The 14,657-nt window shown below is 46.3% G+C and overlaps 1 protein-coding gene across 1 annotated transcript in view; it reads right to left on the minus strand.

Annotated features, from left to right (window-relative positions):
- LOC139280227 (glycogen [starch] synthase, muscle-like) overlaps positions 1 to 14,657 on the minus strand; it is a 145,223-nt gene that overhangs the window by 12,180 nt on the left and 118,386 nt on the right. Inside the window, exon 13 of the mRNA XM_070899841.1 lies at positions 191 to 286. Coding sequence (XP_070755942.1) covers positions 191 to 286 — 96 coding nt within the window. The remainder of the gene's footprint in view (positions 1 to 190; positions 287 to 14,657) is intronic.

The raw sequence follows: 14,657 nt of genomic DNA on the forward strand, positions 1-14,657 counted from the left end.
GTCTTCCTCGATTCCAAGGGACTGCCTATGATGATCACATGTAGCATCATTCTTTTCCTTTTCCCTCACCAATTTTCTCCCGAACTGTCTTTTTCCTGGAAGAAGCTTGTTATAACATTTGATCTAACCATCATTGGGTAGGGCTAAAAGATAGCGCACCAGCGATGTGTAAAGTTACCGGGTTACCTACCGTACGCTGCTGGGTCGGCGATGTGTTGCTGCATAAAGCACCCAAAACCAGAGAGGTTGGTGGTGATGCTGGGGATACCCATCACCGTGCACTCCGCTGTGGGAAAAGACAAATGGTAAATCCAATTAGCAACCACTTATTTCGGACAGCGAAGTGATGAATTAATTAAATATTGTAACGTTAGATCTTTTGCTGCAACAGTGATCATTGCTGCAGAACTCCTTTATTTCCCACATAAACTGTGTGCTTCAGTGGTCAAAGATAGTCGGGTTTTGGAGTGAATGTACGAGTGAGTGTTTGGACATGAGCGATTGAAAATAGATGACATTTGAAGATGAAGTGAAATTGTTGGGCATTTGAGCACGTGCGAGTGAAACTGTTTGGCATGTTATGTAAACAAAATCTGGGCTGGACAGACTGCAGACCAACAATGAATTAAGGTCTGCATGAGTCTGCACAGTGTTTTCACCCAATTTTCCACTATCCTCTCCTAAAGGTATGGACTCCTGCTGGAATTCCATCGCCATTGGTAGATCTCCAATATCTCCGTCAAGTGGCCAATGTCCCCATGCGAGAGAAGATGGTGAGTGTTGGCAGGCTGTTCTTGCATCGCACCCGATGTCCGCAGACTGTCCAACAGGAGTCGCTGGATAGTGATCAGGAGCCGTAATCCTGGTTGATTTTTCTCCCCTATACCTTAGTGGCACTGAGACCATTTCTAGCATCCCTGCTGCCATCCTTGGGGGGGGTGGGGGGGAGAACTTCAAAGTGACCTAATTAAAGTTCTCAAGACTATGTAGTGAAATATGAGGTTAGGATTAAGACAGTAATTAACACAGATTTTATTTCACTCAAAGGGTAATGGAGATGTGGAATAAGTTGGGAAGATTATTGAATCGGATGTGTTTCTGGAGGGAGGAGTTTAAGAGCGAGGGTGGAAAAGCTGGCAGGTGGGGTTCATCTATCAAAAAGGGAAGCTACTTATTGGGCCTGATGGCAATTCCTGTTCCTAAAAACCGTGGCTCTGAAATTCTGAGGTTTCTCCCGGTCTCACATTGTAACGTCAGTGGGAGACTGACAAACCCACTTAGAAACAGTGTGAGTGTGCGAGCGCGTGTGTGAGAGTGAGAGAGTGTGAGTGAGTGTGTGAGTGAGTGTGTGAGAGTGAGTGTGTGAGAGTGAGTGTGTGAGAGTGTGATAGTGAGTGTGAGAGAGTATGAGTGTGTGAGAGTGTGAGTGTGTGAGAGTGTGAGAGTGTGAGTGTGTGAGAGTGTGAGTGTGTGAGAGTGTGAGTGTGTGAGAGTGTGAGTGTGTGCTCCTGCTGATTTCCAGGGCCTTTATATTCTTACTGTTAGATCTAGGACTTTGATAACAGAGACCTATTTAGATTCGCTATATCCAATTTTCAGGAATTCAACAATGGATTCAAGGAGTTATAGAGGAGCGGAAAAGATGATCCAGTTCTATTCTATGACCGGCAGCGTTTAGTAGACGAATAATCCGTAGACACGAGTTCAAATTGCACCACAGCAGCTGGGGAATTTAAATTCAATTAATTAAATGAGAGAGAGAGAGAGAGAGAGAGAGAGAGAGACTTGTATTTATATAGCGCCTTTCATGACCATCGGACGTCTCAAAGCGCTTTACAGCCAATGAAGTACTTTTGGAATGTAGTCACTGTTGTAATGTGGGAAGGAATAACAAGCTAGTATCAGTAATGGTGACAATGAAACTGCCGGATTGTCGTAAAGACCCATCTGTTTCACTAAAGAGAGGGGCGATGCAGACACTACTATCAAGGAGAAGAAGTGTGAAATATTGGATGAAATAAACAGTGAGAGAGGAGGTATTAAGGGGTTCAGCAGCTTTGAAAGTCAATACATCCCCAGGCCCGGATGAAATGTATCCCAAGCTAAGTGAAGCAAAAGAGGAAATAGCAGAGGCTCTGACTATCATTTTCCAATCCTTGGATATGGTGTATTTGGACTTTCAAAAGGCTTTTGACAAGGTCCCACACAAGAGATTGGTGTGCAAAATTAAAGCACATGGTATTTGGGGTAATGTACTGATGTGGATAGAGAACTGGTTGGCAGACAGGAAGCAGAGAGTCGGGATAAACGGGTCCTTTTCAGAATGGCAGGCAGTGACTAGTGGAGTGCCGCAGGGCTCAGTACTGGGACCCCAGCTATTTACAATATGCAATAATGATTTAGATGAAGGAATTGAGTGTAATATCTCCAAGTTTGCAGATGACACTAAGCTGGGGGGCAGTGTGAGCTGTGAGGAGGACACTAAGAGGCTGCAGGGTGACTTGGACAGGTTAGGTGAGTGGGCAAATGCATGGCAGATGCAGTATAATGTGGATAAATGTGAGGTTATCTACTTTGGTGGCAAAAATACGAAGGCAGAATATTATCTGAATGGCGGCAAATTAGGAAAAGGGGAGGTGCAACGAGACCTGGGTGTCATGGTACATCAGTCATTCAAAGTTGACATGCAGGTACAACAGGCGGTGAAGAAGGCAAATGGTATGTTGGCCTTCATAGCTAGGGGATTTGAGTATAGGAGCAGGGAGGTCTTACTGCAGTTATACAGGGCCTTGGTGAGGCCTCACCTGGAATATTGTGTTCAGTTTTGGTCTCCTAATCTGAGGAAGAACGTTCTTACTATTGAGGGAGTGCAGCGAAGGTTCACCAGACTGATTCCCGGGATGGCAGGACTGACATATGAGGAGAAACTGGATCGACTGGGCCTGTATTCACTGGAGTTTAGAAGGATGAGAGAGGATCTCATAGAAACATATAAAATTCTGAAGGGACTGGTTAGATGCAGGAAGAATGTTCCCGATGTTAGGGAAGTCCAGGACCAGGGGACATAGTCTAAGGATAAGGTGTAAGCCATTTAGGACTGAGATGAGGAGAAACTTCTTCACTCAGAGTTGTTAACTTGTGGAATTCCCTACCACAGAGAGTTGTTGATGCCAGTTCATTGGATATATTCAAGAGGGAGTTAGATATGGCCCTTAAGACTAAAGGGATAAAGGGGTATGGAGAGAAAGCAGGAAAGGGGTACTGAGGTGAATGATCAGCCATGATCTTATTGAATGGTGGTGCAGGCTCGAAGGGCCTACTCCTGCACCTATTTTCTATGTTTCTCTCTGGCTACAGGTGTGGTGCCAGAGAACTGGAGGACTGCTGATGTGGTACCTTTGTTTAAAAAGGGAGAAAGTGATAGACCGAGTTATTACAGGCCAGTCAGCCTAACCTCAGTGGTGGGAAAATTATAGGAAAAAATCCTGAAGGACAGGATAAATGTCACTTAGAAAGACACGGATTAATCAAGGACAGTCAGCACGGATTTGTTAAGCGAAGGTCGTGTCTGACTAACTTGATTGAATTTTTCGAGGAGGTAACCAGGAGGGTCGATGAGGGCAGTGCGTATGATGTAGTGTATATGGATTTTAGCAAAGCTTTTGATAAGGTCCCACATGGCAGACTGGTCACGAATGTAAAAGCCCATGAGATCCAGGGCAAAGTGGCAAGTTGATCCAAAATTGGCTCGGAGGCAGGAAGCAAAGGGTAATGGTTGATGGATGTTTTTGTGATTGGAAGGATGTTTCCAGTGGGGTTCCACAGGGCTAATACTAGGTCCCTTGCTTTTTGTGATTTACATCAATGAGCTAGACTTGAATATAGGGAGTATGATTAAGTAGTTTGCAGATGATACTAAAATCGGCTGTGTGGTTGATATTGAAGAAGTCATGGGCTGCAGGAAGATATCAATCAACTGGTCAGAACAGTGGCAAATGGAATTTAATTCAGAGAAGTGTGAGGTAATGCATTTTGGGAGGGCTAACAAGGAAATGGAATACACAATAAATGGTAGGACACTGAGAAGTGTAGAGGAACAAAGGGATCTTGGAGTACATGTCCACAGATTCCTGAAAGTAGCAGGCCAGGTAGATAAGGTGGTTAAGAAGGCATACGGAATACTTGCCTTTATTGGCCGAGGCATAGAATACAAGAGTAGGGGGTTATGCTTGAACTGTATAAAACACTGATTAGGCCACAGCTGGAGTACTGTGTGCAGTTCTAGTCACCGCATTACAGAAAGGACGTGATTGCACTGGAGAGGGTACAGAGGAGATTTACGAGAATGTTGCCGGGAGTGGAGAATCTAAGCTATGAGAATAGTATAGACAGGCTGGGGTTGTTTTCAATGGAACAGGAGGAGGCTGAGGGGAGACCTCATTGAGGTGTATAAAATTATGAGGGGCCTGGATATAGTGGATAGAAAGGGCTTATTTCCCTTAGCAGAGGGGTCAACAACCAGGGGGCATAAATTTAAAGTAATTGGTAGAAGGTTTAGAGGGGATTTGAGGGGAAATTTCTTCACGCAGAGGGTTGAGGGGGTCTGAAACTCACTGCCTGAAAGGGTGGTAGAGGCAGAAACCCTCACCACATTTTAAAAGTACATGGATGTGCACCTGAAGTGCCGTAACCTACAGGGCTACAGACCAAGCGCTGGAAAATGGGATTAGGCTGGATAGCCTCTTGTTAGCTGGCATGGACACGATGGGCCGAAATTACCTCCTCCGTGCTGTAACTTTCTGTGATTCTATGATTAGGGAAGGAATTCTGCCATCCTTATCCGGTCTGGCCTATATGTGTCTCCAGACACACAGCAATGTGGTTGATTCTGAACTGGGCAATAAATGCAGGCCTTGCCAGCGATGACAGATCCCATGAACGAATTAAAAAAATACTTCATAAATACTCTCAGATTTCCTGTGATGTTGCTCATGGGTACTCTGGGTTCTGGAACATGACGTGATGTTTAACTGCTAAACTGGCCTGTCCCTTTAAGGCCACTGCTCACATACTCTGTGGGAAAGTGGTCTAAATAGACTAAGTGTAGTAAATGCAGCAACTTATAAACTGCTAAGGCCTACTAGAAAGCAACTGTTAGTTGTGTGTAAGTGTTGGATTCCAGGTTACCGACTGGCTTAATTTCACGCTTTTTCCCCCCAAAAAAGTATTGATTTTCAGCTTCAACTTCAGCTGGAATAAAGTTAACTCTCCCTGCAGTATATTGCCAAGTGGCCATCCTTCATGTGGGATCCGAAGCAGTGAATGCCAGCAAGCTATTCTATCGTGAAGGGCATCAGAACCAAACCCAATCCTGTTTTCAGCTAATGATCAAATTCCAGTATGGATCACGAGTAGAAATGGTGGTTGATTTTCTCCTCTCCTGCTCAGCCGTTGAGGGCATTGCTGCCATTTGAGGTACGATCAACTAACCCAACAGAGACACGACTGTGGACTTCTGGTCTCTATGGCTCAGTTACATGCCAACATTACCAACTGATCTGTTGGGGGAAGCACCACTGTGCCATACAGAGGGGCAGATTAACGGCAATGGAAATAAAAATCAGGGGAGCTGCCAAGTTGTTATCACCCATTTTACACCATTGCACAAAGTCAAGTTCTACCCCATGATGTCCTGCTGGAATCCCAAATAGACAACTAGACAAATGCATCCACCCATGTACATTTAATTTGCAGCATATAAAAGTTATGAACATAATCATCATAGGCAGTCCCTCGAAACGAGGATGACTTGCTTCCACGCCAAAAATGAATGAGTTCACAGGTGTTTCAATGAAGGACCTAATATTCCAGATCCCGAACGACAGGTTGAAGGGTGGAAGATACCTGTGCGTGGATTTTTTTAACGTGGGGTGGCCGTTGCACACCAGCCACCACATGGGCTTGACAGAGCTAGGTCTTGGTCCAGTGGCAAGACTAACTGGAGACCTGCTCTGCTGCACGGACCTAGTGCGCACACATATCGCAGTGTGGGCTGGCCTGTGCTGCCCCTGGGCCCTCGCCTCTTCTGGCTCTGAACACACGCCTCTCCAGGGCCCCGATCACATCCCTCTACTGTCTCTCGCCGCTCCTTCGCCCCGACCTCGCTGCTCCTGCTGTACCTGCCCACGCTCCAATCACCGACCTGGACCTTGATGACGTCACTCTTCGCTGCCGTCGCCCTCCTGCACCAGCTCATGCTGTACCTTGCCGTGGCACGCCTCCACGCTGCCCATGGCCGCCGCTCACTGCTCCTTTTATGGCCCCGACCTGCCGCTGATGGTCTCTCACAGGTCGGAGCCACCACGCTCGTAGGTCGGGGCCACCATAAGGAACCATGGAATGACAGGAGGAGGTTTAGGCCTATCAAGTCCCTCTCTGCCACAGACCATTAATTAATCACTTTGCTACACTATTATGGAGTCTACCCAGCCTTTCTAATTCCCGAGGAAAGGTTATATAGGTGTCTCCCCATCATGCTTAAAGGAAATCATACAACAACTCAAAAATGCCCATTTAACCCTATACTTTACATTATACACCCAAGTTGCCTTTCCAATGGTCCCAGAAGCCCAAGAATCATCATGGTCTTTGCATTATCCTGATTTTCAATCCTGTTGCTAACTAGCAATCCAAAGCTCAACAAGGTACTCCCCGATGGCCTAATGGGTAAATACAGCACTTGATGTGGTACTCAGCCATACAGACCAGAATATCCCATGTTTGATTCCAGGGCAGCACCGAGTTAGCTGATTTCAACCAATATGTCAGCTGGTGGTCCTACAAATGGTTTCATCGGCCCTGGGTTTGTGATGGGAATAATCAATCCAGGTCCCTGCTCCCTACTGACTCTTCAAGTCCCAACAGACTCTCTTCCCTGCTCACGCACCCAAGTCCTGTGTGGTTGCTTCTCCCCACCCAGTGTCAATGCCTTCCCCTGCCCTTATGTCCCAACGCTGCCACCTTTGTCCACTTGCTGCTGCTCTGACGCTAACAAAATCACATTCTCGGCGACTGTAGGTTTAAAAATTGCACTTCATCATTTTCTTCGCAGATCATGAATAACAACTGAAATATGGCCCTTGGTTCTCCTGGCAACACAACAGATTATTGACTCAAAAACAAGACTGGTACATAAATGGGATCTTCCTGTCAGCACGGCACACAGCTGACCCATTTCAGTTCTGTCTGAGATACTCATATTGATCTTCTTCGTAATGTAAGACTGATGGGCCAATTATGAACAGAGCGCTGAAATGAGTTGGGCTTAAAAGGTGCTTATTTGCTGCTTTTTGTGAATAGTTATCTAAAATCTACAAAATTAATCCATAATGACACAGAGCTATTCAGCGAGGTTTATTCACACTGATCCACCTCAAATAATCCCCATCATTTTTTCAGTTACTGGTATCTAGAAAGGTCACCACTAAATAGAGGGAGTGAAAAGCTGTGTGTGTTTCATTTTTAAAAATCTCTCTGAAGCTGGTTAGATTATGTGACGTGTTAAGATGGTGGTAATAAAATAATAATGACGGTCATTATTTGGTCTCCTGTATAATGGAGACTGTATACAGTGGACTCAGGGTGATGATTATTTTATACAAAACCTTTGTGTAGGGAAGTTAATGGCATCTAGGAAGTATCTAAGTGTGGACAAAAAATCCACCATGCGCAACATCTTGGAGAGGCAATTTACAATGCTCTCTTGCAAGAAAAAGCTTGCTGTCTGATCGGGGAATTCTCTCTCACCCTCAGCTTTCAGCCTCTCTCTCTCTTGCTACCTTACTTTCATCTAATTCATTCTTTTCCAGGATCTCAAAACTGAGGTACCCCTGGCTTGCTTCAGTCTTTTCCCTCAAACTACCTTGTTTCTCCAAAGCTAAGATGTGATGGGATACCAGGTGACAATGTTCCCTTTAATGGGAATAACCGTGCATGCGCAAAAATTTGAATGGGTCGCTTAACCACTTAAAGGGACCATGCACCCAAAATAATTACAGAGAACATTGGCAGGGTGAGTTGGCAAGATGTAAATAATGGGTTTTGAGCAAGTGTTATTTGCAACTGAACAAAATGTTCTTTCATTTTTTTAAAAACAGGATGATTCTTTGCTGTACCTTATTGATGGACATGACATTTTTGTTTTATACAGAGAGGCTCCCAGACTGGAGGAAGGTATAAGTTGTGTTCCCTAGGGGTCGCTACTGGGGCCACGGCTTTTCTGGATATATATTAATGACTTGGATGTGGGTGTACAGGGCACAATTTCAACATTTGCTGATGATACAAAACTTGGAAGTATAGTGAACAGTGAGGAGGATAGTGATAGACTTCAGGAGGACAGACAGGCTGGTGGGATGGGCGGGCACGTGGCAGATGAAATTTATCACAGAAAAGTGTGAAGTGATACATTTTGGTAGAAAGAATAAGGAGAGAAAATATAAACTAAAGGGTGCAATCCTAAAGAGGGTGCAGGAACAGAGAGACCTCGGGATATATGTGCACAAATCATTGAAGGTGGCAGAGCAGGTTGAGAAAGCAGTTAAAAAGACTTACGGGATCCTGGGCTTCATAAATAGAGGTATAGGCTGGATTTTGGGCTCATTTGTGCCTCGGTTAGCACCCCGGCGGGGCGCTAAATGCTGTTTTTGGTCGTTATGTCGGGCGTCCAGAATTGACCGTCTGGCTATTGGTTTACGCAAGCTCAAAAGCTTATCGCCCCACCCTCCGTTTTTAGCATGATGATGTCAATCATCGTGCAACGCTGCGCTAGCGCTCCGGATGGAACATTCGGCCTTAAGTCCTCATTTAACGCCCGCCCCAGGAAACGCCTGAAAAACCAGGCAGTCCCAAGGTGCGGCAGGCGGTATTAGCAGCATCTTTAAATGGAGGGATGAGGATTCTACATTGCAGGTCATATTGACTACAACGGTCGCGCACATAATGCTGTGTGAAGCTCTGACTTGCAAACTTCACTTTTATCTGCCATTACAGTGTCCTTACAACTTCAGTGAGAACATTTAATGGGGGCATTACTAGTTTGCCAGCGTATCATGCTCCATGCTATTGCCAGGCAGTGTCAAGCTAGAGGAAGGACTCTTGAACTTGTTGGCCCACGGATAGTGAGAGGCCGAAGACGTCCGGGGAGGAGGGCTTACCCACCATGGGCTTACAGGTACCAACGCTCAGACCTCCAGCTCTCTGAGGAGCAGTGTGTGAGAAAGCTGCGCTTCCAAAAGGAAATGCTGACAGAGATATACCATCTCCCACAGACAGACCCATGCCTGCACCGCTCTGGAGGCAGCCTTCTATACTCCCCTCAACAGGTGTCCGAATTAATTGTTGTGTGCTGCATGTTGCACAGCTTGGCCATCATGAGGGGCCAGGGCATTGCCAGTGGGGATTGCAGGCCCACCTCAGGAGGAGCCTGGTGAGGCCCCCATTGGATAGCCCCCCATTCTTCCTGCATCTAACCTGTCTAACCCCGTCAGAATTTTAAATGTTTCTATGAGGTCCCCTCTCATTCTTCTGAACTCCAGTGAATACAAGCCCAGTTGATCCAGTCTTTCTTGATAGGTCAGTCCCGCCATCCCGGGAATCAGTCTGGTGAACCTTCGCTGCACTCCCTCAATAGCAAGAATGTCCTTCCTCAGCTTAGGAGACCAAAACTGTACACAATACTCCGGTGTGGCCTCACCAAGGCCCTGTACAACTGTAGCAACACCTCCCTGCCCCTGTACTCAAATCTCCTCGCTATGAAGGCCAACATGCCATTTGCTTTCTTAACCGCCTGCTGTACCTGCATGCCAACCTTCAATGACTGATGTACCATGACACCCAGGTCTCGTTGCACCTCCCCTTTTCCTAATCTGTCACCGTTCAGATAATAGTCTGTCTCTCTGTTTTTACCACCAAAGTGGATAACCTCACATTTATCCACATTATACTTCATCTGCCATGCATTTGTCCACTCACCTAACCTATCCAAGTCACTCTGCAGCCTCATAGCATCCTCCTCGCAGCTCACACTACAACCCAACTTAATGTCATCCGCAAATTTGGAGAGACTACATTTAATCCCCTTGTCTAAATCATTAATGTACAGTGTAAACAGCTGGGGCCCCAGCACAGAACCTTGCGGTACCCCATAGTCACTGCCTGCCATTCTGAAAAGTACCCATTTACTCCTACTCTTTGCTTCCTGTCTGACAACCAGTTCTCAATCCACATTAGCACACTACCCCCAATCCCATGTGCTTTAACTTTGCACAGTAATCTCTTGTGTGGGACCTTGTCGAAAGCCTTCTGAAAGTCCAAATACACCACATCAACTGGTTCTCCCTTGTCCACTCTACTGGAAACATCCTCAAAATATTCCAGAAGATTTGTCAAGCATGCTTTTCCTTTCACAAATCCATGCTGACTTGGACCTATCATGCCACCTCTTTCCAAATGCGCTGCTATGACATCCTTAATAATTGATTCCATCATTTTACCCACTACCGATGTCAGGCTGACATCTCCCTGTTTTCTCTCTCCCTCCTTTTTTAAAAAGTGGGATTACATTGGCTATCCTCCACTCCATAGGAACTGATCCAGAGTCTATGGAATGTTGGAAAATGACTGTCAATGCATCCGCTATTTCCAAGACCACCTCCTCAAGTACTCTGGGATGCAGACCATCAGACCCTGGGGATTTATCAGCCTTCAGTCCCATCAATTTCCCCAACACAATTTCCCGACTAATAAGGATTTCCCTCAGTTCCTCCTCCTTCTTACTAAGACCTTCTGACCCCTTTTATATCCGGAAGGTTGCTTTTGTCCTCCTTAGTGAATACCGAACCAAAATACTTGTTCAATTGGTCTGCCATTTCTTTGTTCCCCGTTATGCCTTCCCCTGATTCTGACTGCAGGGGACCTACGTTTGTCTTTACTAACCTTTTTCTCTTTACATATCTATCGAAGCTTTTGCAGTCCGTTTTAATGTTCACTGCAAGCTTCCTCTCGTACTCTATTTTCCCTGCCCTAATCAAACCCTTTGTCCTCCTCTGCTGAGTTCTAAATTTCTCCCAGTCCCCAGGTTCGTTGCTATTTCTGGCCAATTTGTATGCCACTTCCTTGGCTTTAATACTATCCCTGATTTCCCTTGATAGCCACGGTTGAGCCACCTCCCCTTTTTTATTTTTACGCCAGACAGGGTTGTACAATTGTTGTAGTTCATCCATACGGTCTCTAAATGTCTGCCATTGCCCATCCACTGTCAACCCCTTAAGTATCATTCGCCAATCTATCCTAGCCAATTCACACCTCATACCTTCAAAGTTAACCTTCTTTAAGTTCTGGACCATGGTCTCTGAATTAATTGTTTCATTCTCCATCCTAATGTAGAATTCCACCATATTATGGTCACTCTTCCCCAAGGGGCCTCGCACAACGAGATTGCCCTCCCCAACATCACTACTACTGTTTGGAGGACTGTACACAACTCCCACTAACGTTTTTTGCCCTTTGGTGTTCTGTAGCTCTACCCATATAGATTCCACATCATCCAAGCTAATGTCCTTCCTAACTATTGCATTAATCTCCTCTTTAACCAGCAATGCTACCCCACCTCCTTTTCCTTTTATTCTATCCTTCCTGAATGTTGAATATCCTTGGATGTTGAGTTCCCAGCCCTGATCATCCTGGAGCCACGTCTCTGTAATCCCAATCACATCATATCTGTTAACATCTATTTGCACAGTTAATTCATCCACCTTATTATGGATACTCCTTGCATTAAGACACAAAGCCTTCAGGCTTGTTTTTTTAACACCCTTTGTCCTTGTAGAATTATGATGTAGTGTGGCTCTTTTTGTTTCTTGCCTTTGTTTACTTGGCCTTCCACTATTGCTTTTTATCTTACTACCATCTGTTTCTGACTCCATATTACTTCGCCCTGTCTCGCTGCATAGGTTCCCATCCCCCTGCCATATTAGTTTAAACACTCCCGAACTGCATTAGCAAATGTAACCCCCAGGACATCAGTTCCAGTCCTGCCCAAGTGCAGACTGTCCCTTTTATACAGGTCCCACTTCCCCGAGAACTGGTTCCAATGTCCCAGGAATTTGAATCCCTCCCTCTTGCACCACTGCTCAAGCCACGTATTTATTCTAACTATCCTGCTCCCTCTACTCTGATTAGCACGTGGCACTGGTAGCAATCCAGAGATTACTACATTTGAGGTCCTACTTTCTAAATTTAACTCCTAGCTCCCTAAATTCAGCTTGTAGGACCTCTTCCCACTTCTTACCTATATCGTTGGTACCTACATGCACCACGACAACTGGCTGTTCACCCTCCCTCTCCAGAATGCGCTGCAGCCACTCCGAGACATCTTTGACCCTTGCACCAGGGAGGCAACATACCATCCTGGAGGCTCGGTTGCGGCCGCAGAAACTCCTATCTATTCCCCTTACAATAGAGTCCCCTATCACTATAGCTCTCCCACTCTTTTTCCCGCCTTTCGGTGCAGCAGAGCCACCCATGGTGCCATGAACCTGGCTGCTGTTGCCTTCCCATTCTATGATTCAGGCACACTGATCTATCATTTAACAGCCACTGTAGTGCTGCCTCGATCTATAAGCTGCTTGGATTCAGCACCTAATTCTCTGCTGGTAATTTGGAAGTAGGTACAGGTTGAGCGTCCAACATCCGGAAACCTCGGGACTGAGGCCGTTCCGGATTCCCGGTATTTCCGGATTTTGGAAGGTCTTTGCCTGGGGCCGAGGTAGGTGGGGTCAGCCTGCCGAGGTAAGGGGAAGGGGGAGCGGGGAGGGAGCTGGGGCGAGGTCGGGCCGCTGAGACTGGGGGAGTCCGGATTTCGGAACATTTCCCGGTTTCCGGACGACCCCGCCATGGATTGGCCTGGTGTTCGGATTCTGGAACATTCTGAACTTTGGAACTCCGGATTTTGGGCGCTCAACCTGTATTTGAATCGCTTGAACTTCTTGTTGATGAATTTTACAGTATTTCATTTGTAGGTAAGGCAGTACTGGAGAGCACTGTGCAACGGCAGAGAGTGGAGTCACAGTCATGGCCACCTTGGTGAGATATGAAACTTGCTGTGCACAATCAGGAGACACCCTTTCCAGGGTTGTGTGGTTGTGAAGGAGTCACAATGATGATATGCATACTCCTCCCAATGACTGGTTAAATACAAGTACAGGTGCAGCATCCCGAATCCGGAACCCTCGGGACCAAGGCCATTCCGGATTTCGCGTTTTGCCGGACTTGGGAACGTCTTTCTGATGCCACAAATCTGGAAACACATGAGCCCAGGTTCGGATATTTCCGGATTTCGGAACATCAGAAAGGGGGGGCGGGGGGTGGGGGGGGGAGGGGTTACCTGCTGAGGAGCTGTTCAGGCCGTCCAGGCCCCGCCAAGGATGTTGTCAGCCGGGCCGCCAGGGCCCATCAAGGAGGTGTTTGCATCGGGCGGGGCCCCGTCGAGGATGTTGTCGGGCGGGGCCCCATCGAGGAGGCCCCCGAAGGAAGGCAGCGGCAAGGCCCCGAGGTCGGGCAGGGGCGTCTGGCCCAGATTCTGGAATATTTTACGGATTCCGGACGACCCTGCCACGAATCGTCCGGATCATTCCGGAACTCTGGATTTTGGACGCTGCATCTGTATTCTTAAAAGCCTGAGAGCTGCTTATCTGCTTAAAGGGAACATTGACCTGCTGATCGCCACAGGCTTGTAACAGTGAATAATATGGAGATCGGAACAGAGATAAATAATTCTTCTTAACACAAATGAAAATTTGTCACGCAACCATTGTTTGAGAAAGATGCTGTTATTCTTTTATAATGATTTAAGTGTATTCAAAAACAAATCTTGGAGAATTTTGTGCTGATCAAGATGACGGTAAACGCTTTCCATTTCATGCACGCAGTGTCAGCATCAAGCACGTCAAGGTCAAGGTATAGCTCATGTAGATGTAGACTAAAGCTCTCTCTGTTCTTCCCCAACCACCAACCACAAGAGAATCCCCTTATCTACCTATTTTTCCATTTTCCACATTAGCCATTTTGTGGACTCTCTGAGCGAGGTTGCCAATTCGGAGATTTGTACAATGAACGCCAGCCCTAAATTCACTTCACATATTATGGGCTCAATTTTCCCCAAAGCATTTTTTTGGCGTATTTGAAGAGTTACGCCGGATTTTTGGGAGCCCAAGTACGCCAAAAAGAAAAAGTGTTGTAAGTTGGATTTCTTCGTTTTGGTACAGTCTAACCCGACATTTAGTTTTGAGGGTGGAGCCTTGATCTGCACCCAAAAGATCAGGCTGCCATGGTAACCAGGGACACAATGCGAGCTGAGGCTGCAAAGTGAAGCATGCAGCCAGCTCCCAACACATTAAAAGAATTGAAAAACACAGAGCACCATCTCTCTCTCTCTCTCTCTCTGTGAACCAGGGACCGAGAATGGAACCGGACAGCTTTCGGGCGGGGTTGGAGGTAAGTTGCTGCTATGTGTTTTTCAATTCTTTCAGTCTGTCCGGACGTCTGCTGCACCGATTTCCTTACCTGCGCCGATTTCCTCAACTCTAGGGAAGGTTTTT

The sequence above is a fragment of the Pristiophorus japonicus genome, chromosome 14 (genome assembly GCF_044704955.1).
Source record: "Pristiophorus japonicus isolate sPriJap1 chromosome 14, sPriJap1.hap1, whole genome shotgun sequence".
NCBI classification, from domain to species: Eukaryota; Metazoa; Chordata; class Chondrichthyes; family Pristiophoridae; genus Pristiophorus; species Pristiophorus japonicus.